Source organism: Naegleria fowleri (genome assembly GCF_008403515.1).
Source record: "Naegleria fowleri strain ATCC 30894 chromosome Unknown tig9, whole genome shotgun sequence".
Taxonomy (NCBI): Eukaryota; Heterolobosea; class Eutetramitea; order Acrasida; family Naegleriidae; genus Naegleria; species Naegleria fowleri.
Genome location: NW_025407941.1, coordinates 587,845 through 614,693, shown reverse-complemented (window position 1 = coordinate 614,693; position 26,849 = coordinate 587,845). Strand labels below are relative to the sequence as shown.

The 26,849-nt window shown below is 35.9% G+C and overlaps 12 protein-coding genes across 12 annotated transcripts; 5 read left to right on the top strand and 7 right to left on the bottom strand.

Moving 5' to 3' along the window:
- Positions 1-64: 64 nt before the first annotated feature.
- Positions 65-3,404, bottom strand: FDP41_011482 (uncharacterized protein; the record flags this gene model as incomplete). The annotated part of the gene is made up of 3 exons (XM_044701895.1): positions 65-1,490; positions 1,539-2,610; positions 2,660-3,404. The coding sequence occupies 3 exons, from the start codon at positions 3,402-3,404 to the stop codon at positions 65-67; spliced, it is 3,243 nt and encodes a 1,080-aa protein (XP_044567265.1).
- A 262-nt stretch (positions 3,405-3,666) lies between these two features.
- Positions 3,667-5,073, top strand: FDP41_011481 (uncharacterized protein; the record flags this gene model as incomplete). Its single annotated transcript, XM_044701894.1, has 1 exon — positions 3,667-5,073. One exon carries the CDS (start codon positions 3,667-3,669, stop codon positions 5,071-5,073), a length of 1,407 nt encoding a protein of 468 aa, XP_044567264.1.
- Positions 5,074-5,139: 66 nt separating this feature from the next.
- FDP41_011480 (uncharacterized protein) lies at positions 5,140-11,421 on the top strand (the record flags this gene model as incomplete). The annotated part of the gene is made up of 8 exons (XM_044701893.1): positions 5,140-5,636; positions 5,704-5,823; positions 5,917-6,445; positions 6,592-7,623; positions 7,944-9,832; positions 9,941-10,047; positions 10,148-10,371; positions 10,489-11,421. The coding sequence occupies 8 exons, from the start codon at positions 5,140-5,142 to the stop codon at positions 11,419-11,421; spliced, it is 5,331 nt and encodes a 1,776-aa protein (XP_044567263.1).
- Positions 11,422-11,608: 187 nt separating this feature from the next.
- Positions 11,609-12,887, top strand: FDP41_011479 (uncharacterized protein; the record flags this gene model as incomplete). Its single annotated transcript, XM_044701891.1, has 2 exons — positions 11,609-12,342; positions 12,425-12,887. The coding sequence occupies 2 exons, from the start codon at positions 11,609-11,611 to the stop codon at positions 12,885-12,887; spliced, it is 1,197 nt and encodes a 398-aa protein (XP_044567262.1).
- A 194-nt stretch (positions 12,888-13,081) lies between these two features.
- On the top strand, positions 13,082-15,228 carry FDP41_011478 (uncharacterized protein; the record flags this gene model as incomplete). The annotated part of the gene is made up of 2 exons (XM_044701890.1): positions 13,082-13,629; positions 13,719-15,228. 2 exons carry the CDS (start codon positions 13,082-13,084, stop codon positions 15,226-15,228), a joined length of 2,058 nt encoding a protein of 685 aa, XP_044567261.1.
- Positions 15,229-15,279: 51 nt separating this feature from the next.
- FDP41_011477 (uncharacterized protein) lies at positions 15,280-17,956 on the bottom strand (the record flags this gene model as incomplete). Its single annotated transcript, XM_044701889.1, has 3 exons — positions 15,280-17,214; positions 17,505-17,602; positions 17,902-17,956. 3 exons carry the CDS (start codon positions 17,954-17,956, stop codon positions 15,280-15,282), a joined length of 2,088 nt encoding a protein of 695 aa, XP_044567260.1.
- Positions 17,957-18,480: 524 nt separating this feature from the next.
- Positions 18,481-20,980, top strand: FDP41_011476 (uncharacterized protein; the record flags this gene model as incomplete). The annotated part of the gene is made up of 2 exons (XM_044701888.1): positions 18,481-19,371; positions 19,460-20,980. 2 exons carry the CDS (start codon positions 18,481-18,483, stop codon positions 20,978-20,980), a joined length of 2,412 nt encoding a protein of 803 aa, XP_044567259.1.
- A 118-nt stretch (positions 20,981-21,098) lies between these two features.
- Positions 21,099-22,094, bottom strand: FDP41_011475 (uncharacterized protein; the record flags this gene model as incomplete). The annotated part of the gene is made up of 1 exon (XM_044701887.1): positions 21,099-22,094. One exon carries the CDS (start codon positions 22,092-22,094, stop codon positions 21,099-21,101), a length of 996 nt encoding a protein of 331 aa, XP_044567258.1.
- A 496-nt stretch (positions 22,095-22,590) lies between these two features.
- FDP41_011474 (uncharacterized protein) lies at positions 22,591-23,127 on the bottom strand (the record flags this gene model as incomplete). Its single annotated transcript, XM_044701886.1, has 1 exon — positions 22,591-23,127. One exon carries the CDS (start codon positions 23,125-23,127, stop codon positions 22,591-22,593), a length of 537 nt encoding a protein of 178 aa, XP_044567257.1.
- Positions 23,128-23,615: 488 nt separating this feature from the next.
- On the bottom strand, positions 23,616-24,122 carry FDP41_011473 (uncharacterized protein; the record flags this gene model as incomplete). The annotated part of the gene is made up of 1 exon (XM_044701885.1): positions 23,616-24,122. One exon carries the CDS (start codon positions 24,120-24,122, stop codon positions 23,616-23,618), a length of 507 nt encoding a protein of 168 aa, XP_044567256.1.
- A 724-nt stretch (positions 24,123-24,846) lies between these two features.
- On the bottom strand, positions 24,847-25,308 carry FDP41_011472 (uncharacterized protein; the record flags this gene model as incomplete). Its single annotated transcript, XM_044701884.1, has 1 exon — positions 24,847-25,308. The coding sequence occupies one exon, from the start codon at positions 25,306-25,308 to the stop codon at positions 24,847-24,849; it is 462 nt and encodes a 153-aa protein (XP_044567255.1).
- A 227-nt stretch (positions 25,309-25,535) lies between these two features.
- Positions 25,536-26,765, bottom strand: FDP41_011471 (uncharacterized protein; the record flags this gene model as incomplete). The annotated part of the gene is made up of 1 exon (XM_044701883.1): positions 25,536-26,765. The coding sequence occupies one exon, from the start codon at positions 26,763-26,765 to the stop codon at positions 25,536-25,538; it is 1,230 nt and encodes a 409-aa protein (XP_044567254.1).
- Between the last annotated feature and the right edge of the window lie 84 nt (positions 26,766-26,849).

Below are 26,849 nucleotides of genomic sequence, written 5' to 3'. Positions count from 1 at the left end.
TTTTATTTTTTTTATTAATGATGATCGTGGATCAGGAAGTGTGATTGAAATTTACATCATAGAATTATTTTGTAGATTTTCGAGCTGTATTGGCACCACTGGTTGCTCCCTTTTTTGCACTTTTTTCTTCATTCAGCCTTTCTAGCTCAATTCTTTTTTCTTCTTCAAGCTTTTGTTCCTTCATAGATAGAACTTGTTTTTGAGTTTCAATGAATTTCTCTTTCATTATTGACGAACAAGTTTGAAGAGATCTTTCCACATTATCATTCACAACAAGATCTAGCTGTTTCATTTCGTTGTCCCTGAACTCTCTCAGCTGTTTTATCTTTTGAGCATTTTGTTCTTTTTCTCGAGCAAGTCTGTCTTTTCGTTCTGTTTCCGTTTCATTCGTAGTTTGGGATTGTAATTCAGCTCTGGGTGAGTTTTCGTTAGTGGAAAGCAGTTGTTTGAGGCGTTCTTTGATAAATTTCTCTCTTGCTACTAAGCCGTTCTCGACATTTTGAGGCGAGTTTGATTCCCATTCTTCAACAAGTTGGTCAATGATTTGTTTCTTTACATTCACCTCTTCATAAATAATATTGGGCGTAGTTGAGAAAATGTCTAGGGAATAAATTAAGCTAGGCATTGAACTGTTCTCTGTACCCTCAATATACTGACTAGTAAGCACTTGAGGTTTGTCCTGTTTTGAAGGAATTCTGGCTTGTTCTTTTTTCGCTTTTTGATTCGTCGTTGGTTTCTTAACAGCAGATGCAGGCTTTTTGGCACTTTTCTTTGGCGACTTTAGATCAGTAGCTTTCGATTCTTCAGCGTTCAATTCTTGAAGAGTGGTGGTTTCGCTCTTTTCTTTGAGATATTGGAGGAATTCAGACTCGGCCACGCTAATTCTATTTGATAAAATCTCCAAAGCTTTCTTTTCATCTATCGTACAAACAATGTTGTAACTAATATTTTGATTTTTAGAGCTTGGATAAACAACCAAGTTTGGCACTGTAATCACGCATTCTGATTCAAAATTTTCAAATTCCAATATGGTCACACTACTCTCAAAATTCTCAACCTTATTCACGACCACCTTAACTGGAGTGGCTTCACTCAATTTCAATCTAAAACAAATATTTGCCTTTTCTCCTACGTCTAACCTAAACCGAAATAGCTCCCTCTCAGGATTGGTGTAATATCTTCCTTTGATTGAAACTGGATAGCATGTAAGAGTTTTTGCTGCTTCCAAATCAAAAACATCATTCTCAGAAATTGTCTCTAGAGCGTAGTTCGTGCTCTCTAGGCTTTTGTTTGGACATGCGTAGCACACCAGTGAATATTGATGTGTACAAGGAAGTAATTTCACTGGGAAAATTCTTCCATTGATAGACTTCACAACAGACAAGTTTTCATTATTAATAAGAACGAGATGAGTGAATGGAAGAATTGAAATATCATCAACTAGCAATCTTGCACTGAAAACTCCCTCTTTCTCAATGTTAAATTGTTGACTAGTTCCTGTTAATGGACGAAATGAACATTCATGATTGGATACTTACACACTCCAGATTTTCCATTCCTCCATTTCATGAGGAGGAGAGGTTAAAGTGTCTGTTCTTTGGATAGATTGGCTTAGTTTTGAAGAGTAAATATCCTCTTGTTTTCCAAATACCAGTTTTTTTTCACTCAGAAATTCTATATATTGATTCTCCACATTAGAAAACCTAATCTCAAAAATATCAAAATCGTCTTTGCATGGAAGAGTTAATGGAATTAAACAGTCGTAGCTAAATATCGAGAAATCATGAATTACCTTACTAGGCGTCAATTTTTTCCAATTGCTAGCCTTTTTAACAACCACCCTTGGATTGGCTTGTTTTTCACCTAGAATTCGAATAAATAGTTTGGTTGTCTCAGTAATATAAAATACAATGGGACTTATTTGAGTTGCATGACTACCAAGAGCAGCTCTAACAGAGTAACTTGAAATTTCATGAAGGATGTGTATACCTTCGAAATAATTTTGAAGATCTGTTACTTCTACCCAAAAATCTTTCATCCTTTTTTGAATTCTTCTATCCTGATAGCAAAATCCTAATTCCTCTTCAAAATCGGCACTCCAAACAGACGAATTTTTGTATGAATATTTTCCATTCCAAGCTACATCGTTCGAGACGACCTTTAGAATAGTTTCTCCCTTGCACACCTTAACATCCTCCACTCGGTAAAGATTGTCTTTCCTTAAACCAGATGTTTCAACATCAATGTCTTTTCTACAAGTCAGGAGTAATATCTTTTTCTTGGTGTTGTCTCCTGTTTGAGGGTTGTTGCATAAAAACCTAACTAAATCAAAAGAATTCTTCCATTCATTGTTTGATTGTAGAGAGCATGTTATTGGTGAAATGATGTCGAGACAGTTGGCACAGGAGAGAGATTGAGAGCCAAAATTTGAAAACAGCGCAGAAAAACACCACAATGGATTTGAGAAGGCAAGGTGTTCGTTTCCGATAGATATCGCAATTATTCCTTTAAAGAGAATGGAAGGCCAAAATTCGTCATAGGGAGAAATTGGAAATAGGTTCTTTCCACTAGCATCATGAGGTAATTTGTCATCGACAATCACAATTCGGTCTTTTCCTTTGAAAAATAGTTTTAAATAATATCTTCCCCAGGAGCAAACTGTTGGTAGCTGACTGTTTTCTTTTTTGGGCCAAATTCTTTTCCCACAAATACGATCCGAACGGAATGTATTCTTTGCATTCCTCAATATGATAAAGAGCAGACACAAATGCCTTAGTCCATTGTCCTTTGTTTGAGATATCTAGTACTTGAGAATATTTTTCAAAATCTTCAACAATTAATTCCTCCTCATCCGACGACTCTAAAACAATTGGGACAAACGATGGCGGTTCAGGCTCTTCAGTTGCTTTTTTTTGAGGTTGTTTCTTTTTGTCTGGTGCGTCTACAGCTTGTTTTTGAGCATCTTCTTTTGTTTTGTAAAATCTTCCGAAATATGGATGTGCTGGAAATAGATCACGTGACATTCTTGGTTCCCATTTTGATCTCAAGGGCTTCCATTCCTTTAAATTTTTGGTAAAATCTGAGCAAGTGACATTGTCAAATGCAATTTTGTTTGAGTCAATCGCGTGCACATTTTTTAAGATTTCGTCCAAAGAAGAATCTTTCTTTTTGTTTGCATTATTAGTGGAAGGTCGTTTGTTGACATTAGTTCCCTCCTCGCTATATAATTGTTTATCTCTTTCCATCAATGCTTTTAAAACCTCTTCATCCCACTCCGGAAACATCTTTTCAATGTTCTCATTACTATTATAAATTAGATCCGACAATAAAGTAACTTCAACTTTCTCATTCTTTTTTCCTCCCTTTCCAGTCTTTCGGGCAGTTTGAGAAGGTGTTTTAGACATTTTTTAATTCATCATGGTGATGATGTATAATTGTAAATTTGAAAAAATGGCGGGTAATCATAATGGCCATCATTCAACCTCTGAATCTCATTTCGGTTTTTTCTTCTTCATTACACAACATTCGGAGTAAATGATCATTCAAACTGTGTATTATTTCTTCTATGATCCTCATCAGATGTGAGACCAACCACCCAAAGCGAATCCATTGATTTTTTTAGCCTGTTTGTCTTTAAACAGATGACATGCACACATCAAGAAAAAAATGTTGCTTGTACGGATTCCTTCGTACCAAGTTCGAAATGATTATGTGGTGTACAGCATCAATGTGACTGTCAGTTCAAGTGAAGTCTACACATCAAAAAAGAGATATTCCAATTTACGAGAATTTCACACCACTGTTGTTTGCAATGCTCTCTCTAAAGACAAACAATCCATGTTGAAATTTCCATCAAAAATTGTGTTCGGAAATATGAAGAAGGATGTGATTGAAAAGAGACTCATCCAATTGGAGAAATATTTGCAGACATTGGCTTCCATCATTGATCAAGAAAATTTAATTGATCTACGTGATGAATTTCTCAAATTCTTTCATTCTGACGCTGTTGAGAACTCACCAAAAAAGACATACAGCATGGTCGAAAATTCACTGGAAGAGAAATGTTATAAGGAAATGACACACTTACAGCTGCTATTGAGTGACTCGGAATGTTATTGGCTTCCATTTTGTGCACCATTTAGACATGGAAGACCAACAATTTCAAGCGTCACAGGTGGCAATTGCAAGTTAGATCAAGATGCCGAGACTGTGGTACTTCAAGCCATCTCTGAAGTGAATGAATCGCTTGGTCAGAACTCTTTTTATTTCAAATCACAATCATTTGTGAATGGCTTTGTATTGAAAATGCATAATTTGGCTCTCAGTGTTGGCACATTGATCAAACTCTTACTAAATATGGAAGAAGAAGAGGAACAATCACAATGCATTAACGATATCATTAATCAATGCACTGCATCCATGGATGAAGCGACAGAACTGAAAAATACTCTCACCAAAGACTTCTTTGAACCCATGTGGAAAATAATTTCAAAAAGAAAGTTGGATGAAAAAACCTATAATGATATTTACCTTTCTCTTGCGCTTTTGGGAGTAAATGCAAAATTCAGATCCAATGATATGTTACTGACAGCAATTGATTTAAATAATGATTTTTGCTCAAAAGCCATGGAGTACAACTCTTCATTTGTCAACAGAGAAACTGGCTACGAAGATGAATTTTCATACATTAGTTTTGCAATGAATGATGCTATAGATTCCCAAACAAACGACGAACCTCAAAGTAAATATCAGCATGTGGTGACCAATATATGGAACGAACTGGAAGCAAGAAAAGAGAGAGACAAACAAGACAAGCTTAAAGAACGATTTGAAATTACGACTGAGGAGTGTGAAAAAAAGACAAGTTTTTTCATTTCTCTTTCTCAATTGCTCATCAAAGTTTCCAAAAGTATGTTGTCACTTCAAGGCAGAGTCGATGATGAAACTCTCATCCTCAATGTGATTCCTGAAATTAAGGAAAATTTGGAAGAGCTTCAAGAGTCACTTCTACGAATACAGAAACGTTGCGATTCATTCATAGAACAACAAGAGTTGAGAGCAAAACAGCATTAAAATATTTTTAGGGGTCATATCCATTTTCACACGATTTCGCAATCCACAAATTCCATTTTTAAAAAAATGACACTTGGCAGGGAATGTAATCGTCATCACAAACATCCTTTTTCGCATTTCAGCTCTCCATGTACGACGACGACAACTCTGGAGCCATCTCAGTCATTCTTCAATTCTCATCAACCATACAGTACACACCACAAACAACGCTCTCTAAAACATTCCATTATTTCATTTCTATTGTTGTTTTACATCCTGTCATCATTCGGTCTCAATTTCATCTCTGCGCAAAAGTTTGATTGCAACGGGAAAACATTTAAATTCGTGAGTGTTATTCCCGATGAAGATGATGCCACAAATACATTCAGTGGTGATAAATTAAAAACATCCATTTCAAGTGGATTGGAATATATGAAAATTGCTGGAATTATTCCTCCAGGTGTCACTATTCAAAATGATTTTGTTGTCACGAGAGGAAATGTGAATCAGGCCATCGATAAGATGAAACAAATAATTTTAGTGAATGGAACAGTAGAAGAGGGTTATGTGGGAATTATTGGAGGGTAAGTGATGAAATTGGATTGAACAATTATCACTGGAGTGAATATAATCAATGAACAACAACAACAGATATTACAGTTATGAATCACTGGCCATTGCAACTAATATTGCTGAGCCATTTGGAATTCCAATGATTTCCTATGGATCTTCTACCTCAACCTTGTCCTATAATCGATGGTTCTACAGAGTGTAAGTGTGAAAATTCTAATCCTATTATGTGGCTCTATTTACATTAATATTCAAAAAAAAATTGAAATTCTTTTCTGAATGCATTGGTGATAGAATTCCATCGTCTTTCTCAATGACGGCCGCTATGGTTGAGTTTTTATATTCACTACATTTTAATGAAATTGCAATTTTGGCTTCTGATGAAGTTTATGGAAAAGATTCTGCAGAAAATATCATTAGAAATGCAGATGCATTAGGTCTTAATGTCACAAATGCATTCTATTTCAAACCTGGAAATATTTCAGATATCAAACGTCAAATTTATTTGGCAAAAGAAAGTAACACGAAAACGTTTGTCTGTGTATCAATATTATCGAATGGTGACGCAGATACAGTACTTCAAACCATTCACGAAACCGGTATGACAGAAAAGGGATACATTTGGATTTTTGATGAGAGCTTTGCCTATCAACCTGGATTAACCAATAAGAATTTTACAATTTCTGATCTCTTACAAGGAATGCTCTATGTAGAGTTGAATTCTGGTCTGTGGTCCACAGATTTGTATTTTATCACACGATTCATGTCTACTTACAAGTATTCCACCATTGAGGAAACTTATTCACAAATTCAAGCATTTGATGTAAGTAGTGACAGCAATAAGTAATAATAGAAGATGAAACCTATATATGAATCTTTTCATTACTTTATATATATACTCGTCGTCATGAATTTTGGATGTTATCACCAAACCCACAATATTCAATCTTATATTTATAATTATCATAGAGATTTGCCTATGACTCTGCTCTCAGTTTTGGTTATGCCATTCGTACCATGTGTCAAGATGGTCTCGATCCCAGCAAAGGAGCCTATCTACTTGCAACCATTCAAAGAACGTCATTCATTGGTGCCAGTGGAAGAGTTTCATTTGATAGTTTAGGCGATCGTCTCGGTGTCTTTTACTCCATCAATAGCATCACTCGTTCAGAGGTAAAATCAGTGGCTAAATGGAGTCAATTAGATTCCATTGTTTGGGATGAAGACTTTTTCAATAATCGAACCTTACGAGTGCCAGGAGGATATTTGGAACATTTGCAAATCTTTAGCAATTCTCCACTCACAGGCAATCGATGGTTCAGCATTCCCAATGTGGCACAAATACCTCCCGAACGATTTGCTCATGCATTGGCTCTTGCCTCCAACAAACTCTATGTGTATGGAGGAAATTCACAATTAAGCACTGGTTATTTTGCAGATTTGTGGGCCTATGATTTTATTACAGGACAGTGGCATCGAGTGGATCCTTTGGATGGTTTTACTCCACCAAAGGGAAGACAAGGTCATGTCATGTGGACCATTCCAGCCACACCAACTAGTGAAGAGAAATTAATCATTTTCGGAGGACGATCTGCCAGTTATTCAGATGACATGTATGAATTTTCAATTACTAAATCTCAATGGAAATTGATGAATGTTTCAAACAAGCCATTTGCAAGATTTGATGCTCGAATTGCCGAGTTCAATAATGAAGTGTACATGTTTGGAGGTTTAACGTATAGCGGTGTGAGAGATGATTTATGGATCTTTAATAATGATCGATATGAATGGAGAAGAATGACACCAGCAACGAATCCATGGCCACCAGCTCGATATGCTCATTGCATGCAGTCCTATGTGGTGAATGGACAGACGAATATTTTACTTTTTGGAGGATTGGGAACACATGGTGATGCATTGGCAGATATTTGGAGTTTTAACACTAGTTCACAAACTTGGACGTTATTGAATCAAACTGGAGATATTCAGGGTCCAATATTTGTAAGTGTTGTTAAGTGTTGTTGTTGTTGTTATTGTTGCAACACATATCATTATGCATTATGAATGGAATCATTTTCTTGACATTGGTGTTTTAATTATTATGATATTCACACATGTGTGTGTTATAATTATAATGATCTTCACATGTGAAACATGAATGTATGCACCATGTACACATTCGTACGGGTGAACCAACCTGAATTAATTACGAAACTAAATATTCTTATTATCCACCCTTCTCTATGGACATTCAACCAACATGAACATGATAACTAAAACAACAACAATAACAACAATCACCCTCCAAAATATATATGTAGGACATGGGATGTGCAACCACAGACAAATATTTGTATGTCTTTCATGGTAAAACTTCAAGACTCAATCAACAATCTCTCTTTCGTAAAATCATTCGAGCAGATCTTCCCTCTTCAAATTCAAACACCGTTCGGTGGAAAGTAGTGAAAGATAATCTACCTAATCCTAGATCTAATTCTCAAGTTGTTTCCTTCTCTAATTACATTATTTACTTTGGAGGATTTGGACTCGATTATGATTTTAATGATTTATATTCCTTTAATGTACTAAGTACGAGTCTTGTGAAAGTGAATCGAGATTTTAGATCTCCACCTGCCTTGTATGCACATACCATGTCCACACTTGGAGATTCTGTGTATTTGTTTGGAGGATTTACGAGTGATGATGTTGCATCGGATGCTCTCTATCGATATTCCATTTCAAAAGAGAGTTGGTCTTTTGTGGAAACTTCTGTTCGACCTCATGCTCGAGCATTTCACACGCAAATTACACTAGGTGATAGAATTTGGGTGTTTGGTGGTGCTGATTCAACCTTTAAAACGTATTCAGATTTATGGACCTATTCCATGGATGAAACAGCATGGGTCTTGTTGACACCCACGAAAGGATCTCTCTCACCTGGACCACGATACAAACATACCATGGCCAAGAATACCACTCATTTGTTTATCTTTGGAGGAAGAACACAATCCAATCAATACACGGATTTATGGACCTATGAAGCAGAAACCAAGGTATGGTCGAAAATCAAAGTACAAATTCCAACATCATACACCATTGGATGTACTGCAAAATTATACGAAGAATCAGAGACTAGTAGTTATCAAACTATTTTACTTTTTGGGTGTCACGATTTCTCAGAGACCCCCACTACCAATATTTACAAATTAGAATTCATTGATAAGAATAGTGACATGGTTAAATATTCCATGGCAGGAAATTATTCCACAGGTTCCATATTACCTCGTTCTGGATCCATCACGATCAAAGTTTCAGGCTATCGTGCCATTATCTTTGGTGGACGAGTTGGAAATGAACTCTATCGCGATGTCTTGTTATTTGATGCAAAAACACAATCACTCACAAGAATTGATCCTCCCTACACGGAGCACACATTACCTCCACCGAGAGCCTATCATTCTTATTCACTGGTTGGAAATAGCATTTATGTTTTTGGAGGTGTGGGTAGTCCATATGCCACTCGATACATGCTTCCTTCGATTCGATATGGAGATTTATTCAAATACAATGTTGAGAATGTGTGTAGTAGTGATAAGGAGGCACAACAACAAGAAACAAGGTGCTACTTGTGTGGACCAGGAACCTATCAAGTGAATAAGGCCTGTGAATTTTGTCCACCTGGAACTTTTTATGATAAATTTGGGGCCTCTGGACGTTGCATGGATTGTCCGAAAGGATTTTTCAATAGTTTGATTGGAGCCAATCACATTCAATTCTGTCTTCCATGTGCATATGGAACGTTTAACAATCTTACAGGCCAAGCCAAATGTTTACCTTGTCCTGAAGGTTCAATTTGTCAATTGGGTTCTATTGAACCAATTTTCAACAATTCAAGAAGTGTGAAAAGAATTTCTCAACAACCCATTTCATATTCATCGAGAGAGATGGAAAATTCTCAAGTCATTAAGATTGAAGCGAGTGTATTAGCTTCAATCACAGCAGCAATTATTGTGATTGCTTTTATCATGTGGAGAGTATTTAACTTTCCAAGAACGGAATGGTTGAAACGTATGGACTTTTTCTTTACAGAGAGACATAATCGATTGATGGGAACGATGATTAAGAGAAGAACTATTGTGGGAGCTTGTTACAGTTTTGTCGTGTTAGTTGCTTTCTTAGCTTATTTGATTGGTACAATTGTTCCATACTAGTAAGTAGAGTTAGTTCTAGAACTTGATCTGTGAAACAATGGATCATTCCGAAAAATGAAAAACATTTCAATACGAACCTTTCAATATGAACCTTTCAATTTATTTAGTAATTATGGAAATTATGTGGAGAATAGAAGTTTAATTCCCAACTTGGCTGTCTCTGAGGAATTTTATGCCGATGTTTCAGTAGAAGTTCGAATTTTAGGATTCAAAGGTAAATGTACTGTTGGATCTTCACTATCCATAAGTCCTACAAAATGTCAAGACAAAATATCTGTCTTTTTTGGAATCTGTGGAAGTGTTCAATGATACAGTGACATCCATCATGTGTCGAGATGAATTATCTGAAAATGAAATTAGCGCCTGTGTGATTACTCTCTCTTGTTCTAAATGTGCCATTGCAAAAGATAAGAAGATGGCTGCTGTGAATTTCAAAGTTGGTGGTACAAATGTGTTTTCGAATGGTTATGATTATAAGGTGAATGTTTCTTCTGCTTATATTGATGTATATGCAATGCAAAAACCACCTCAGAGATCAGTAAGTTTTTATTAGTTTTGTTCTGTGTGTGTGAATTTTGCAATTCAATTCCGTCTTGATGCTGTGACTTTCGCAATTGTCTCTTATTTACTGATACAATGCTGACACTTTTGACAGGTTGTCATAGGATCTGTCTTCTCAGAAGTAGATCAATTCTTTAGAGGAACAACCAATCCAACGGTTGTCTCTCTTCAACTGTTTCAAAACAAGTACACAATTCCAATTGAAAATACAAAGAAAACTGGTTACGTTATTGAATACTCTTCTGAAACACAAGGTGACCAAGTGGACTTTAAGACATTCAGTCATGAAAATGGAGTCTATTTCAAAATTGAATTCGAAAAGGCCTCTACCACTCTAGAAGTAGTTTTATCAGAAAAGAAAATAGTTCTCGTCTTTTTGACTGATTTATTAGCATCTCTTTCTGGTATTTTCTCATTGACAGCTCTATGCATGTCATGTACAGAATTTGTAATCTTCCACTACAAGAGAATTATGGCAAATTTGTCCAGTTTCAGAAAAAAACATAGTGTTAAACGATATGCTCCAGGTGAAATTTTAGATGAAGTCATTCTTCAGGGAACAGAATTTAAGAGAATGAAGGCAGACCTTAAATCACAAGATCATGAATTCTATGACGATGTCACAGTAGCAAAGATTTATCACAAGAAAGGTACTCGAAGAAATGTCGTATTTATTCCACCCAATGCTCTTGAAGATGAAGAACTGATAGAATCCAATAATGCTGCCAGAATATCTTCTCAACCTCCCTCGACAGAGACGTATCTTGAAATGAGTGAACACTATGAACCTCCAAATGTTGTATGTGCATCCAACATGATTCTTTCATCCTCAACAACAACAACCTCTGCTTCAAAATTGAGAGGAAATGAATCGAATCTCATTAATGAACCATTTTTACATCATTCAAGACAACAAGACAGTCATCACTTCCGTTTGTTGGATGATGATGAATATGATACCTTGGACACACCACCTCTGTCCTCTTCCACTATTGCTACTACTCCTTATTTTAGAAGTGAACAATAGAAATAGTCTGTATGTGTGAACGTTGTCGTTGGGCTATTTTTCAAATAATGGATTCATGATGATATTGAATCAATTCCATTGTTCAACCGCAACCTCAATCATGGGATTTGTCGTACTTCAATGATAAACGAAATAATACAAACGATCGATCAACGAGATCTCCTATTGATTCTCATCAGATTAAAAAATGCAAGAGTCATCATCGTCCCACGAAAATCAACAACAGGATCAAATTTCCATCGGAGAGTATTTTGTTGTGTTTGGTTTTATGAGCTTCTCCATTCTGATCCATCTATTTCTTCCATTGCCAAGTCTTTATGTATTCAAAGCTTATTTAATTTATTTTGTCTTGCAATATGCCATGGCACGGTTTTTACCAGGTAAAAGAGTGAAAGGCTTGCCTTTGGAAGATGGAACTGTACTAGAATATAATTGCAATGGGTTGCAGGCATATCTATTAACGTTAGCATTGTTTTTTACAGGCGGTTATTTGGGTTGGTGGAGATACTCAATTGTATATGATCACTTATTGGAATTCGTTGCTGTAACAAGCATTTTCCATTGGTGTTATTGGATTATTGTATTTATTAAAGGAAGAATGTTAAAAAAGAGAGAATACAATGATGGATTATTGAGAGAAATATGGTTAGGTGCTGAAAGAAATCCTCGAATTCTTGGAGTGGATTGCAAATTATTCTTTGATGGAAGGCCAAGCTTATTGACATGGGTTGTGGTTGCATTCTCATATGCTTCTGTACAATATGAAAAGTATGGTACCATTAGCACACCAATGGCAATGTATTTAATATCTTCTTTCCTGTACATGCTTGACTTTTTCGTCAATGAAGATCAATTCATTACTGGTTTTGAAATTTATCAAGAGAGATTTGGATTCATGTTGTGTTGGGGAAACTTTGTATGGTAAGGCATTATTTAGAAATTGTTCTTTACATAATCATTATGTTTGATGAATAATAATGGGTGACATTTATACACATTCAAGGATGCCATTTGTTTGTACTGCCCAAGCTTATTATCTCATTGAATGGAGTGAACTTCCATTATGGGGCATCATTGCTGTATCATTATTGTGGGTCTTTGGATACATAGTTGCAAGACTCTCCAATGCACAAAAAGACAAGTTTAAGAGAGATCCAAATGCTCCCTTCCTTGGAATTAAACCCAAATATATTGAGACAGATCAAGGAAGAAAAGTATTGGTCAATGGTTTCTGGGGTCTCTCTCGCCATCCCAACTACTTTGGTGAGTTGGCAAACTCTCTCAGCTTTGGTCTCATGTGTGGTTTCGATAAGGGAATTTTCCCCTACAGTTATAGCATATTCATTTGGGCTTTGTTATTCACTCGATACGAGCGAGATCACCGAAAGATGAAACAAAAGTATGGCAAATCCTTCGATAGGTATTGCTCCATGGTACCTTACAAAATTATTCCCTATGTCTATTGAAAATAATTAAATTAAGAGCAGGTTGTTGTCCTTGCGAAATGTGGTCCATTCTGGACTTCACGCAATTTGTTGATATTCAAAAAATCGACCCGAGAAAAAAAAATAGAATAGCCCATTGCTCTCCATCATCATACAAGCCTTTTTCATAACCTCATCCTCCCTTCCTCTTTATAATAACCTCTATATACATTATCATGGTGGTCTATAATTTCAAGAAAATTACACCCGTTCCTAACGGAAAGGAATTTATGGATATTGTTCTCTCAAAGACTCAAAGAAAAACTCCAACAGAAATTCACCCGCAATATGCCATCAATCGTATCCGTAGATTCTACATGAGAAAAGTGAAGTTTTGCCAACAAACAATTCACGATAGAATTACTCTCATTCTGGACGAATTTCCACGATTGGGAGATATTCATCCATTTTATGAGGATCTGATGAATGTTCTCTATGATAAAGATCACTATAAACTTGCATTAGGACAATTGAGCACTTGTAGAAACGTTGTGGATGCCATCGGTAGAGACTATGTCCGTCTTTTAAAGTATGGTGATTCTTTGTACCGTTGCAAACAATTGAAGAGAGCTGCTTTGGGTAGAATGATCACTGTATTAACGAAACAAAACTCGTCATTGGTATATTTGGAACAAGTCAGACAACACTTGGCTCGTTTACCTTCCATCGACCCATCATCACGTACATTGATTCTGGTTGGTTATCCAAATGTCGGAAAGTCCAGGTAACGTATTATTTGTGTCAATATGAATAATTATTGACGTAATTTTAAACGTATGAAACAATCATGTTACTTCTTCCTCCTGATTACAGCTTTATGAATAATATGACCCGAGCTCAAGTTGACGTTCAACCCTATCCATTCACAACTAAATCATTATTTGTTGGTCATATGGAATATCGTTATTTGAAGTGGCAATTAATTGATACTCCAGGTATTCTTGACCATCCTCTTGAGCAACGCAACACAATTGAAATGCAAAGTATTACAGCTATGGCTCACTTGCGCTCTACTATTTTATATTTATGTGATGTGAGCGAAACTTGTGGATACAACATCAAACAGCAATGTGATCTTTTCAAGAATATCAAACCTCTTTTCGCAGGAAAGCCTGTTTTGTTGGTTTTAACAAAGATTGATTTGGTGAGATATGAAGATTTGAGTGATGAAAACAAGAAAATGTTGCAAGAAATTGCAGATATGTGCAGTGACATGATTGGAATCAGCAATATCAACCAATCAGGATTGAATGATGTAAAAACAAGAGCTTGTGACCTGTTGCTTCAAAACAGAGTTGAAGCCAAGATTAATCATGGCAAGAAATCTGTTGAATCCATCCTCAATAGAGTTCACTTGGCTCAACCAAAGAAGAGAGATGACAAAATAAGAGAGCCACAAATTCCTGAAAGTGTGCTTCGAAAGAGAGCTGGAATGGATGATGAATCCAATGGAGACATGGAAGATGAACCAAGAATTACCGAAAAGCATCTCGAAAATCTTGGAGGTGGTGCTGGTGTTTATACTCCAGATTACAAGAAACATTACCTGCTGAAAAACGATGAATGGAAATATGACATTATTCCAGAAATTATAGATGGCAAGAATATTGCGGATTATGTTGATCCAGAAATTGACAGAAGATTGGAAGAGCTTGAAAAAGAAGAGGATGAAAGACTTCGAGAAGAGGGTGGATTTGAAGGTGGTGTGAACTATGCTGACGAAGAATTCTATGTTGACTCTGAAGAAGAAGAAGACTTCAAGAAAATTATGGATAAGAAGTCTGTCATTATTCAAACTAATAGAATCAATAAGAATACTAACCATCCTAAATTGACCAGAAAAGATAAGCCTATTGATTTGAATTCCATTGTTTCTGAATTGAAAGACAGAGGTGTTCCAGAAGAGGCTTTGGAAAAGGCTAGATCTTCTTCAGTGGCAAGAACTTCTTCTGTCGGTAGAACTCACAAACTTGCAACATCAAGTGTTGGACCTAGAGCAAGAAGCGAGAGTAAGATGGCCAGAAATAGAAGTGCTAGTGAGAAGAGAGCAGCAACTGAATATGATTCAGTCGATATTGATAAGACAGCTCTCAGCAAAAAGAGATCCTTAACACCTCATAATCCTCTTACCGAAAAGATTGGTCGATTTGCTGGTATCAAAGATGCCAAGAAACAAGTGTCGGCTGTCAAGTTAGGTCTTAAGAAGATTAAGACATTGCAAGCAAGTGGCAAACGCTCTGAAGCAGACCATGTTATCTTCAATATGAAACCAAAGCACTTGTTCAGCGGTAAGACAACGATAGGAAAGAAGGATTACAGATAAATTAACAGATAAATTATTAAAGAGTTTTTAATTCAACTTTTCCATATTGGTTCATTCAGTGGTGTTGGGGGATGAAGCTGATGTTGGAGAGTCACTAGGTCTTGGTGGCAATACTTGAGCAATATGATACGAAGGGCCTCTGTAACTTGTTTTGGAGGCACTTTCAATCATATCGATTGGATGTTTTTCGAGCATATTGAAAGGACAACTGCAAATCTTGCTACTGTAAGCAGGTCGGAAATCTTCGAATGATTTGTTTTCAAAGTGCCAATACCAAAACGCAATATCGAAACTTTGAAGTAATGTTTCGTCAGTCTTTCCTTCATCGTTGAAGTAATCTGGGAAATTTGTTTGAATGTTGATATGAAGCTCATCCAAATCTTTGTGACTATCAACAATGTATTCTTCTTTTCCAATTAATGTAGCAATTTGTTTTGGCAAATTAATTGTCATACTGTAATAGCCAAAACGTTCCAAATTTTGAATATATGATTTCACACATCCCTTACTGAGATGGTTTTCACACTGTTTCCTCATTTTGAGTTTGTCTAACACTGCATACACGAAATGCATTGGATTATTCTTTTGAATATCGAATTTTCTAGAACCGTTAAATTCACAACAGACTTGTGACACTTTTTGTAAAACCTCCTTCACCTTGTCTGCACCGGTAATTGTTGTAATTTCATGTCCAACAACTCTCTTTGACTTGGAAATTCTCACCAATGCAATTCCATGATGAGTATATTCTACAAGGAATGGTCCAATAAGAAGTGCAGGATAAAATACTCCAAATTTGTGAGGTTTAAATCCTTTGAGTTGTGTTTTGTATTGTTTTTGCATCTTAAACCAAACTCCACGATCCAAAGCATTAAAAACAAATTGAATTTTAAGGAATGTTTTCTTCATACTTCTCACTGCATTCTTTGAAGAAGAGGATTGCGTATTACTCGACTGTGCTGTGTCATCATCATCGTCATCAGGCATGTAATGTTTGATGTTGAAATATTTGAAAATGAAACGTTCTGGAATGATCAAATCTTGAACAATACTTTGTAAATTGTGAACTTGAAATGGTAATAAATTCACATTGCTTAAACATGATTGATAAGCAGAGAAATATTCATCAGGAAGTGTTGAATATGGAGCAACAGGAACTAACAAGTACTTGTTGGATGCAGCAGAAGAAGAGGTTGTTAAATTGGAAGAAGAGGATGGCATCGTACATGGACTGGATGTATTAGCTGCTGTGGAGGTTGCTGTAGAATTTGTGTCACTAATTAAACTTCCAGAAGGAGAAGAGGGTTGTGACGATGAGGATTGATTCGAAGACAAATCCAATGCAGTAACTTCGTTCATGATGAGAGTTTCTGCAAGATATTCTTGTAATTCCTTGTCTTCTTCTGCTTTATCTTGAACTGTGAAGGACTCCATTTCCATTTTGAGAAAATAATCATCTTCGACTTCAACCTCAGAAATTGTAATACCTCCATTATTAGTCAATGATGATGATGTGGTAGCATTGGATGATGAAACATTCTGATCAGAAAGAGACGATGAAGATGCTTCTTCTGAATCCATCATGTATTTATCTGTCAACACTGAAAATTTACGTTGGTGTTGAACAAAGATTGGAATTTGATGTTCTGCAAATCCTGGTGATGATTGTGAAATGAGAGAACAAGCACCTGAGGTGGATGAAATTGAACCACCCAATGCACGAGGAGGTGTCACTAACTGAGACATGGATTCACTTGATGTTGACAGGTTCGAACTTGCTCTCTTGGAGGTGTTGTAGTGTGGTCTACTGCTGAGAACCACATTGTAGGGATTGATTGTTTTCATACGTTCGATAAGTTTTTCAATTTGATTGTGAAGTGTGATGGCCATTCCAGGTGTGAAACCTAATCTCACAATATCTGCTTTTGTTACATTTTGACAAAAGAATGTACCATTGATTTTGTTCTTTTCAAATATTTTGTAGACCTGTCAATGTGGTTGAGATTTGGGAAGAAATAGATGAGAGATGTGTGAATTATCATGTTTTTTGGTGAGTGAGGTGTAATTGTTGTGATTGAGTGATAAATCCGTTCGTAAAGATTTTGTTGAACATTTGAATTTTGCGAATGATGATGATGATGATGAATTGGTTCGGCGAAGGAAGGAAATACATTTTTGGAAATAATAAAAATCATTTTGGAATAGTTGCAACAACAATCATTAGATTTTAAAAATCATTATTCAGAAATATTCATAATGATTATATCCATACGAACCTTTTTATCATGTCCCTGAGTTTTAAGCCACATGACTACCATTTGTGTGGACCACTGACTCAGTGGATAGTCTTCTAAATTTAGAGTTTCATTTTCACCTTTTGATAATGGTGATGATGATGATGGTGGTTGTTGAATGAACAATAATGATGAATATCATGGAAACACAAGAGAGAATTGATTCAATTTTTTGAGGAGGTTTGAGAGAGGACAACGATGGTTCCAATCATAAAAGGAATTCCATCATTATTATATTCACCATCCCACAAAATTGAAGGATTCAAATGATGATGAAATGATGAAAGAATAATTTTAATGGAGGTTTATGTTTTCAGAGTTGATTTGAAACAAAAGTCAAGGGGTTTATCAACAACAATAACCAATGAGAGATACCTACTCCTGAAACCAAAAAAGCCTCCAAACACACTCTTCTTTGGCTTTTTGTTGTTCATTTTTTAAAGTCTTGAATGACAAGTGATTGGTGTTGTTTGATGTTCATCAACTCAGTGAGGAAACACAATCTCAAGAATCAAATTTCTACATCAATATTCAACAACAAAACCTCATATATTAATTGAAGCAACATTTACAAAGAAAAAAGTTCTTTATAACCCAAATGCAAGGTAACATTACTTTCAATAAGACATTAAGAAGAACAATTAAGTTGCAACCGATAACACGTTGTCATCTTTCCTTCTTGAGTTCAAACTATTCGGTTACTTTCCCAATGCTTCCTTCAAGCAAGTTGCCACAAACATCTAGTTGCCTCTTTCCAACAACAATGAATTTTTGTAAAGAAAAGAGCGCTCGGAAATTCCCATCAGTTATTTTTAGGTTGACGAGTTCATTCAACAACAAGACACCTCATCAAGGCTTCAAATAGTATCCTTCTAATTGTGCAACCGACATCAACCACAAAACAACAAAAAAAACCAATCCACTCTCTACTACTGTAATTAATATCTACTGCTACAAGATGCAAATCTTCGTCAAGACCCTCACTGGTAAGACTATCACTCTCGAAGTCGAATCCAACGACACGATTGAGAACGTGAAAAGCAAGATCCAAGACAAGGAAGGAATTCCACCTGATCAACAACGTTTGATTTTTGCTGGTAAACAATTGGAAGACGGAAGAACCTTGTCCGACTACAACATCCAAAAGGAATCCACTCTCCACTTGGTCTTGAGATTGAGAGGTGGTATGCAAATCTTCGTTAAAACCTTGACCGGAAAGACCATTACTCTTGAGGTTGAGTCCAATGATACCATTGAAAACGTTAAATCAAAGATCCAAGACAAGGAAGGAATTCCACCAGACCAACAAAGACTCATCTTTGCCGGAAAGCAATTAGAAGACGGAAGAACCTTGTCTGATTACAACATTCAAAAAGAATCAACATTGCACTTGGTTTTGAGACTCAGAGGTGGTATGCAAATCTTCGTCAAGACCCTCACTGGTAAGACAATTACTTTGGAAGTGGAGTCCAACGACACCATCGAAAATGTCAAGAGCAAGATTCAAGATAAGGAAGGCATTCCTCCAGACCAACAAAGATTGATTTTCGCTGGTAAACAATTGGAAGACGGAAGAACTCTCTCAGACTACAACATCCAAAAGGAATCCACATTGCACCTTGTTCTTAGATTGAGAGGAGGAATGCAAATCTTTGTTAAAACTTTGACTGGCAAGACCATTACATTGGAAGTCGAATCCAATGATACCATCGAGAATGTCAAGTCAAAGATCCAAGATAAGGAAGGCATTCCTCCAGACCAACAAAGATTGATTTTCGCTGGTAAGCAACTTGAGGATGGTAGAACTCTCTCCGATTACAACATTCAAAAAGAGTCTACTCTTCACCTTGTTTTGAGATTGAGGGGAGGTTCCAATTAAATAAACAATCTAGTTGAAACACTTCTATTTGATTTCTCCAATTAAATAAACAATCTAGTTGAAAGACAACAAAAATGTCACAACTTCACTTGCTTGTGGAATTCGCATCGGAAGGCAAGAAGCCATCACTCGACAGCGTTCATCAAATAACATAGACAATGAAGAATTATGTGACAAAATTATGGCCTATCTTTCTGTATTTTGTGGACTCGTTTGGAATTTATCATCCTTTCCACCTTCACCATCATTCATCAATTCCGATTCACTAAACACTGTTGCAACTGATTCTACTACTTTTAACTCCACAGACCACCACGATAAGGATCAACAACACTCATCAGAACCAGGTTACCAACAGCACCTTGAATCAAACAGAGATGGAACAGCTGTTCTCATGAGAAGCAATGAAGACAAACAAATGAACACCTTAGAACAACAAGAGGTTCAAATTGCCACTGAACATTTCTCATCACTTCCAATCGACACTTCTCTCAGTCATTTACAATTTATTGCAATTTATGATTGGTGGAATGAATCATTCGGAAAGGTTGAAACCAATGATGCTCTCTATGAAATGCTCATGATGCTCTCCACTGCTGCTCTCTCTTTAACACAAACAGCAACTGAGAAATCCAATGACAAGACAAGTCTTCAATTATTGATGAAAGCAACTTCAATTTGGCAATTCTGTGAATGTCATGTATCTCCTCAATTTCATTCAAATCAATCATTGAAATTTGTTCAAAGTCATAATGTGACTATGTGTCAACTCATGCGTCTCTTGAGTAGAGCACAAGCTCAGGAAGTTGCCATTAAGATTGCCACTGAGAAAGGTATCACTCAATTGGATTCACTTGCAAAATTATGTCGATTTGTGTTTGAACAGTATTCGAATGCTTTAAAATTAATTCCACAGAATGAGACGTGTATTACCAAATTGAAAACTTATTTACTTTTGAAAGTGAGATTTTATGATATCATGTCTCACATGTATAGTGCATTTCATTACAATAAGAATGATGAAAATGGAAAAGCTATCAAATTAGTGGATGAGGCAATGAAAATGTTTGAAAACTTATCAAAATCGATCAAGAAAGAATACATGAAAATGTTATTTGAAAACAAAGACAAAACTAATCTCGAACATCAATTTAAATTTTTAGAAAGTGAATTGAATCGATTTAAAGAAAAATATGCTCTCGAAAATACAATGGTTTATCATCAGACGACTCCAGAGACAGTTCCACAAGTACTCGAGTCAAAAGAATTGGGTCATGTGGAAGAATTTGAATTTCCAGAGCCACATGCGATTTGGAAAAATGCATCATTGGTTTACTCAAAATTTGAACTTGGCAACATTGCTCGTCAACATGCTGTGGAAATGCAATCTTCTCAGGTGCTGAATGAAAAAGATGTTCATGATGATTATTCTTTTGAAAATAACGAATTTCATGATTTTGTAATGATTGATTCATCACAAATTCCACCAGAAGCATCTCAATATTCGAATAAGCCAAAAAAAACTCGACGAAACCAAGAAGATACTTCTGAAGGTCCTAGTTTATGCATGATCTTATAACAACATGGTATCCAATGCTCGATATTGAAATGATTCAAATTGTACATTGATTTATTATTTACATGTAAGAAATTTTTCTTGTGAAATGATGAATTTCACATCAACAAGCTATATCACACTACTTGTAATATCTAGCCACAGGTTCGTAACATTCATTTTCTATCATTTCATACGATGGATTTGGTTTCAAATGTTTTCCATACATTTGTTGTGTCTTCATAAAGGAAGAAGAAGAAGGATTGTAATAGGTCCATAATGCATGATCACCATCATTCATCATTCTCATTGAATTTCTATATCTATTCCTTCGTTGCTTTTTCTTCTTTTTCTTTTTTGATTTACTTTCACCATCACTACTCTCTGAGGAATGACTTGTTCTCTTTTTGGATTTCTTCTTGGATCGATTTTTCTTCTTCTTGTAAGGTGAAATTAGGCATTTCATAATACCTTTTGGAAGAAGAGAGCAACAACAGGCACAACATTTACAAGATTGGAAGAGAAGACCAAAGAGACCACAACGCCACATGAAAACGAAAACAATTGGAATGGCAATAATGCCAACAATGGCAGCAACCCATCCAATGATGTAATCAATGCAACTGTGTAAGACAATGCAAATGACATCGAAGGGAGAACCACATTTGCATTGATTTGCTGAATTGTCACCTTCTGTTTGCACTTTTCCTGTCTGGTCGATTGACCCATCAATGGCCTTCTGGAATGCATCCTTTGAATCAAACTTCACAAGGAGGTCCTTAATTTTTTCTCCATCACTGTACATAAGAGAGACAGTACATTCGTTCGATGCTGCAAGTTCAGTACTAGTCCTTATTGGAAAGTTGATACTGCTTTCTTCGGACTGATGTAGCTCTATTCTTTGTTCTACTGTTGGCAAAATATTGCTGCTACATTTCGAGATGGAGATGACATATGAGCATAATGAAGTTCCGATGTTTTTGATGGTAACTTTTAACTCTCCTTCCTTAGATAAGGATTGAAAAGTTGATACTTGAGCGCTGGTTATTTCAGCCATACTTTTCGAGTACAGAAACGTGAGTTGATCTGCATCCACAAACATTGTAATGACAGAATTTGTATCTTCTGAGATTTCCATTATCAACGATTTCTGAGAACCTGTTGAATTCATCAAGAAGGATCCGAAGTTGAAAGAATGTATTTACCTGATCTAGTACCCGTTTTCATTAGCTCTCGATCTGTAACTCTCAAGTCTTCCAACTGATTTCCAAGACAGGTCATTGGTGGTTGTGAGCATGCCCGAGGCTGATTTCTAAATTGCGAGTATCCTACTCCTATTTTGTCACATTCTTTTCCAGTCAATGAAACCATACTTCTATCTACTAGCATCCAATTCTTAGACCCTTCAAGTACAATCGGGTTGTTTTTTGGATATGACGGAACAAACAACATCTTCGACTCAAAAGAGGGTAATGCCTTGTGACAGAAAAATCACCTTCTAGTTGTACTCTTCCCATAGGAAGTTGAGCAACTTTCAGCGATGGAGAAACTTCAACACTGCCCAAACTTCCGAGGTCGACATTAATTTCAAACTTGGTTGTAAACGGTTCTATTTCAAAGCGTCCCAATTTACCTCATGGAGAACAAGGCAATGAGCCGAAGATTTCATCTGAAGGAATCCACAATTCAAGGAAGCTCTTGTTTGTTGTGACGCTCCCATCATTTGCTCGAAGCTGCATGAACAACAAAAACCTTGACTTCCAAAACTTTTTCTCCTTTTCATTCTTCTTCCATCCGCATGTGGGATTATTACTTAGTGGAGAATCGTCACAAGTTGGTACAAGAATATCGTCCTTAATAATGATCTTCTCTGTTGGCTTGCCATTAAAAGTACCGACGTAAATCAATGGATAGATAGCTTTTGGCTGAGATTTCTTAACGGATATTTTAATTGATTTAAACATGATAGAATTACCAAGCTCGTTAACCCCCGATGATAAATCAAAGTTCATTTGTTGAGAGTTGCCATATGATAGCGGTATTTGGACTTCCAAGTAGCTCTTGCAAGAGGATCCACTTCCGTTTGAGCACGACACGTATTTTGAGCTCAAAGACATTGCTTTTCTAAAGAGAATCAAAATGAAGAAAACGAGCAATATTTGTTTGAACATTTTTTGTTCGTGCATGAAACGATAATTAAGGGAATAACCTTATTCGTCAACAATTAAAAAAAACGAGTGAGGAAGAATTAAAGCTAAAGTTTCTTGAAGAGATCCGTAGAGAGAGAGAGAAGACAAACAATACCTCCAAGCAATATCAACATCTTCAGTCGGAGCTACAAACTATTAAGACGTACAATACTTCCTTGTCAAAAGCTTAAACAAATTGTCAAAGAATCTAAATGTCTCCAACAGCAAGTAGATAACATCAAAGCCAACTCTTTGAACATCGAAGAGAAAAACAGCGACTACATTGATCAAATTGAGCTTGCTCTAACAGATATTCAATATGGCGACATGTCTTTTGGTGATCTTAATAGATTAAGGTCCATTTATCTGAACGAACTTTCTCGTGTAAACAACATGATCGCAAAACTCACCAATCACAAGTAAGGATGTTTGTAAATAGATTTACAAATAAACTTTTTAATACAACAAATTTACAAATACAAGAAATATTCTGACTTTTGTTGCAACAAGACATCATGTCGTTTCTTATTACACATCAAATCTCGAGAATTTTCCAAACTCTTCTTAAACTTGTTTGCCAACGATTGTTGTTGATCCTTATTCGATTGTTGTTGTTGACTCTGATTTTGGTGTGTTTCATTCTTTTGCGATTTTTCATTCATTTCATATTTGACTCCTTCTTTGTCGACTTTCAATTTTCCGAACAAGTTCTTGTGGGGTGTTTCTTGTGGTGATCGAGAAGTATTTTGTAACTTTTCAAGAATTTCATGGGGTGACTTTTCCTTTTGATTCACTTCTGCAAAATGATGCAAATCACAACATTGATTCGAATGATCATGATTTCGGAAGGTCGATCGGAAATTTGCAAGACAAAAATTCGAATGGCTCCTGTTCTTGGCAAGATTGAATGAGTGTTTCATTGTGAAGGTTGTACAAGTGGTGAAGAGGTTTCTAGTGAGCACGCTGTGATGATACATTTTCTTGTGTTAGTACTTGATTAATGTTTCGATTATTTGAAGGTTTAAATTTAGTATTTGTAATGTTGTAATGAATATCTAGAATCAAATTGGAGGTTGCAGATCGTTTGTGAAAATTAACAAGATGACACTCGATTGCCTAGTTGGTAGAAAATCCAATTCGATTGTGTGTATTACTCGAATGGGAGGTGTAAGAGTTGTTTTTTTGTTGAAGAATTTATCGTGTGTGGTGATGGTTGTGAAAGAACAGATCGATCTGTTTGAAGCGAAATTTGGCGATTAATCCTCATTTAAAAAACGAAAATTCCAATGTTCTTGATGTACAAAAATGGAAAAGAAGACAACGGAGGCAATCCAGAGACTGTGTTTGGCACACATCATCCTCATATGCACGTGTGACTCTCTCATGTGGTGTAATCTATGGGACATTTGGATGTAATCGAAAAGTGTCCACCGAAACATTGAAACATTAAAACCTCAATTCCTTAATCACACACAAGATTCATTTAAATGTTTGGGTTCACTCTTGCGAAATGGATACGACATTATGATTTCCTTTTTTTGAACATACCAGTTACTCAACATTCAATTTAAATAAAAACATTGATCATGACATCAATGTTCATCAGATTTAAAACACAACGAGTCCTGAATTCAGGTATATAATAATATACTTGTTTTTGTAAAAAACATTATTTTCATCATATAATATAAAAAAAATTTGTTACACAGTATTTCTATTTCGTGAATCCACAATAATAGTCACAGGTCCATCATTCTCCAAAGCCACATTCATATATTCCCCAAAAGCTCCTTCTTTCACTCTTTCAGCTTTATATTGATCTTGAACGTGTTTCACTGTTTGTGAAAAGAAAGTTTTTGCCTCTTCTGTTTTCATGGCTGTGTGAAAATCCAATTTGTTTCCTTTAAATTTATGATACAATGTAAATTGAGAAACGAGTAAAATTTCATAATTCTTGTCTTTAACACTTGCATTCCATGGCTTCATGTTGTCATCCTCCCATAGCTTGGTATTGATAATCTTTTTTACAATATAATCCATGTCTTCGGGAGTATCGGATCGTTCAATTCCGACGAGAACCATGAGTCCTTTTTGAATTTGGCTAATGAGTTGATTGGAAACAGAAACACTTGCAGAGTTTACTCGTTGAATGATGGCTCTCATGATGATGATGACGTTGTGAGTGTGAAATATTGTTCAAAATATTTTTTTAATGATTCTGAAGGATCATAAAGAATCATCACCCATGTCTTTCGATGGATTGAGGACGAATGAATTCAATGATGATAATTCTATAAATAAGATGATACGCTTATTAGATGAGAAGGAGGAACATAGATATGGAATTTCATTTGAGTTGAGAAATATTATTATTTGAATACTCACAACAGTTACTTTTGCATCTTTAGATTTTGTAGAAATTCTTGTAATTGCTCATCTTCTGTTGGTGCTTTTTTCGAAGCAGTGTTGAATCGTTTAAAGTCTTGTTCAAGACGACGCATATCTTCCTCTTGTTGTTTGAGTTTTTCAGTTTGTTTGAGTTTCTCTTGTTCCAATAAATCTTGATAGTATGTTTCTTCATATTCTTTGGATTTTTCATTGATAATTTTGAAGAATTCATCCATTCCCTCTCCTGTCATGGCACTTACACCAACAGTATCAATATTTTCATAGAATTCATCCAATACAAGAGACATGGAATGAGCTAAAGAGCTACTATAACTCTCATCTTTTGAAAGAGCATCTTGGAAAGCCTCATAATCTTTCATCCATTCCTTGACAAATTCATGTCTCACAACGTCAATCTTGTTAAAAACAATTAAGAATGGTAAACGAGTCTTGTACAAAATACTGCATGCATATAACATGTTTGACATGAAAGTAATTGGATTCGTGTTACGACTAGTATCTATAACATAAATGATGCATGTTGGAAATGATGACGCCAGGCCTTCGGAAATAATTTGGCCACTTGCTGACCAAGTGAATATTTCGATTTGTCCAGGAGTATCAATGAAGACATATTCAAGATTTTTCTTCTTTTCTGAGGAACTGGATAAAGAGGAAGTCATTAACATTCCTGCATCAAAACCTGTTCTCGATTTCCTATCAATTAAATCAATCACTTGATCGAAACGAGTAGCAAATAAATTAAGTGAAGTTAATATTCCTCCGTTAGGTCCTAGATTATACTGCTTCATGACTTCCTTATAATTGACTGTATCTCTAATATCAATATTAGCACCATAGGGTACATCTAATACTGCAGGGTCCAAGTTAATAATATAGGATGGATGTTGCTTTTCATATATGTATGCGTTAATTCGTTGCATGAGAGTTGTTTTACCCGATCCTGCCATTCCGACAACAATACAAGCAATAGGTCGTTGTTGCAAAGGGAGTGGTTCTCTGGAGACTAATTCCGACTTTAATTCAAGTGTTGAAGGCTTGACTGGTGCTGTGGCTTTAACCACCTTGGATGTATCATCATCCTCAATACTTTCTTCATCATTCATTTCTTCATCATAGACAGAATGTTCCAATTCTTCATCTTCCTGATGACGATGGTGGTTGTGTGCACATTCTTCGTGTCCGCATTGATGATGGTGATTGTTCATCATTTTTTTTTGAATTTTTTTTATTTGAAATGAATTATTATTGCTTCACCAACTTCATGGAAGTCTTCACTCGAATTTGTGAATATG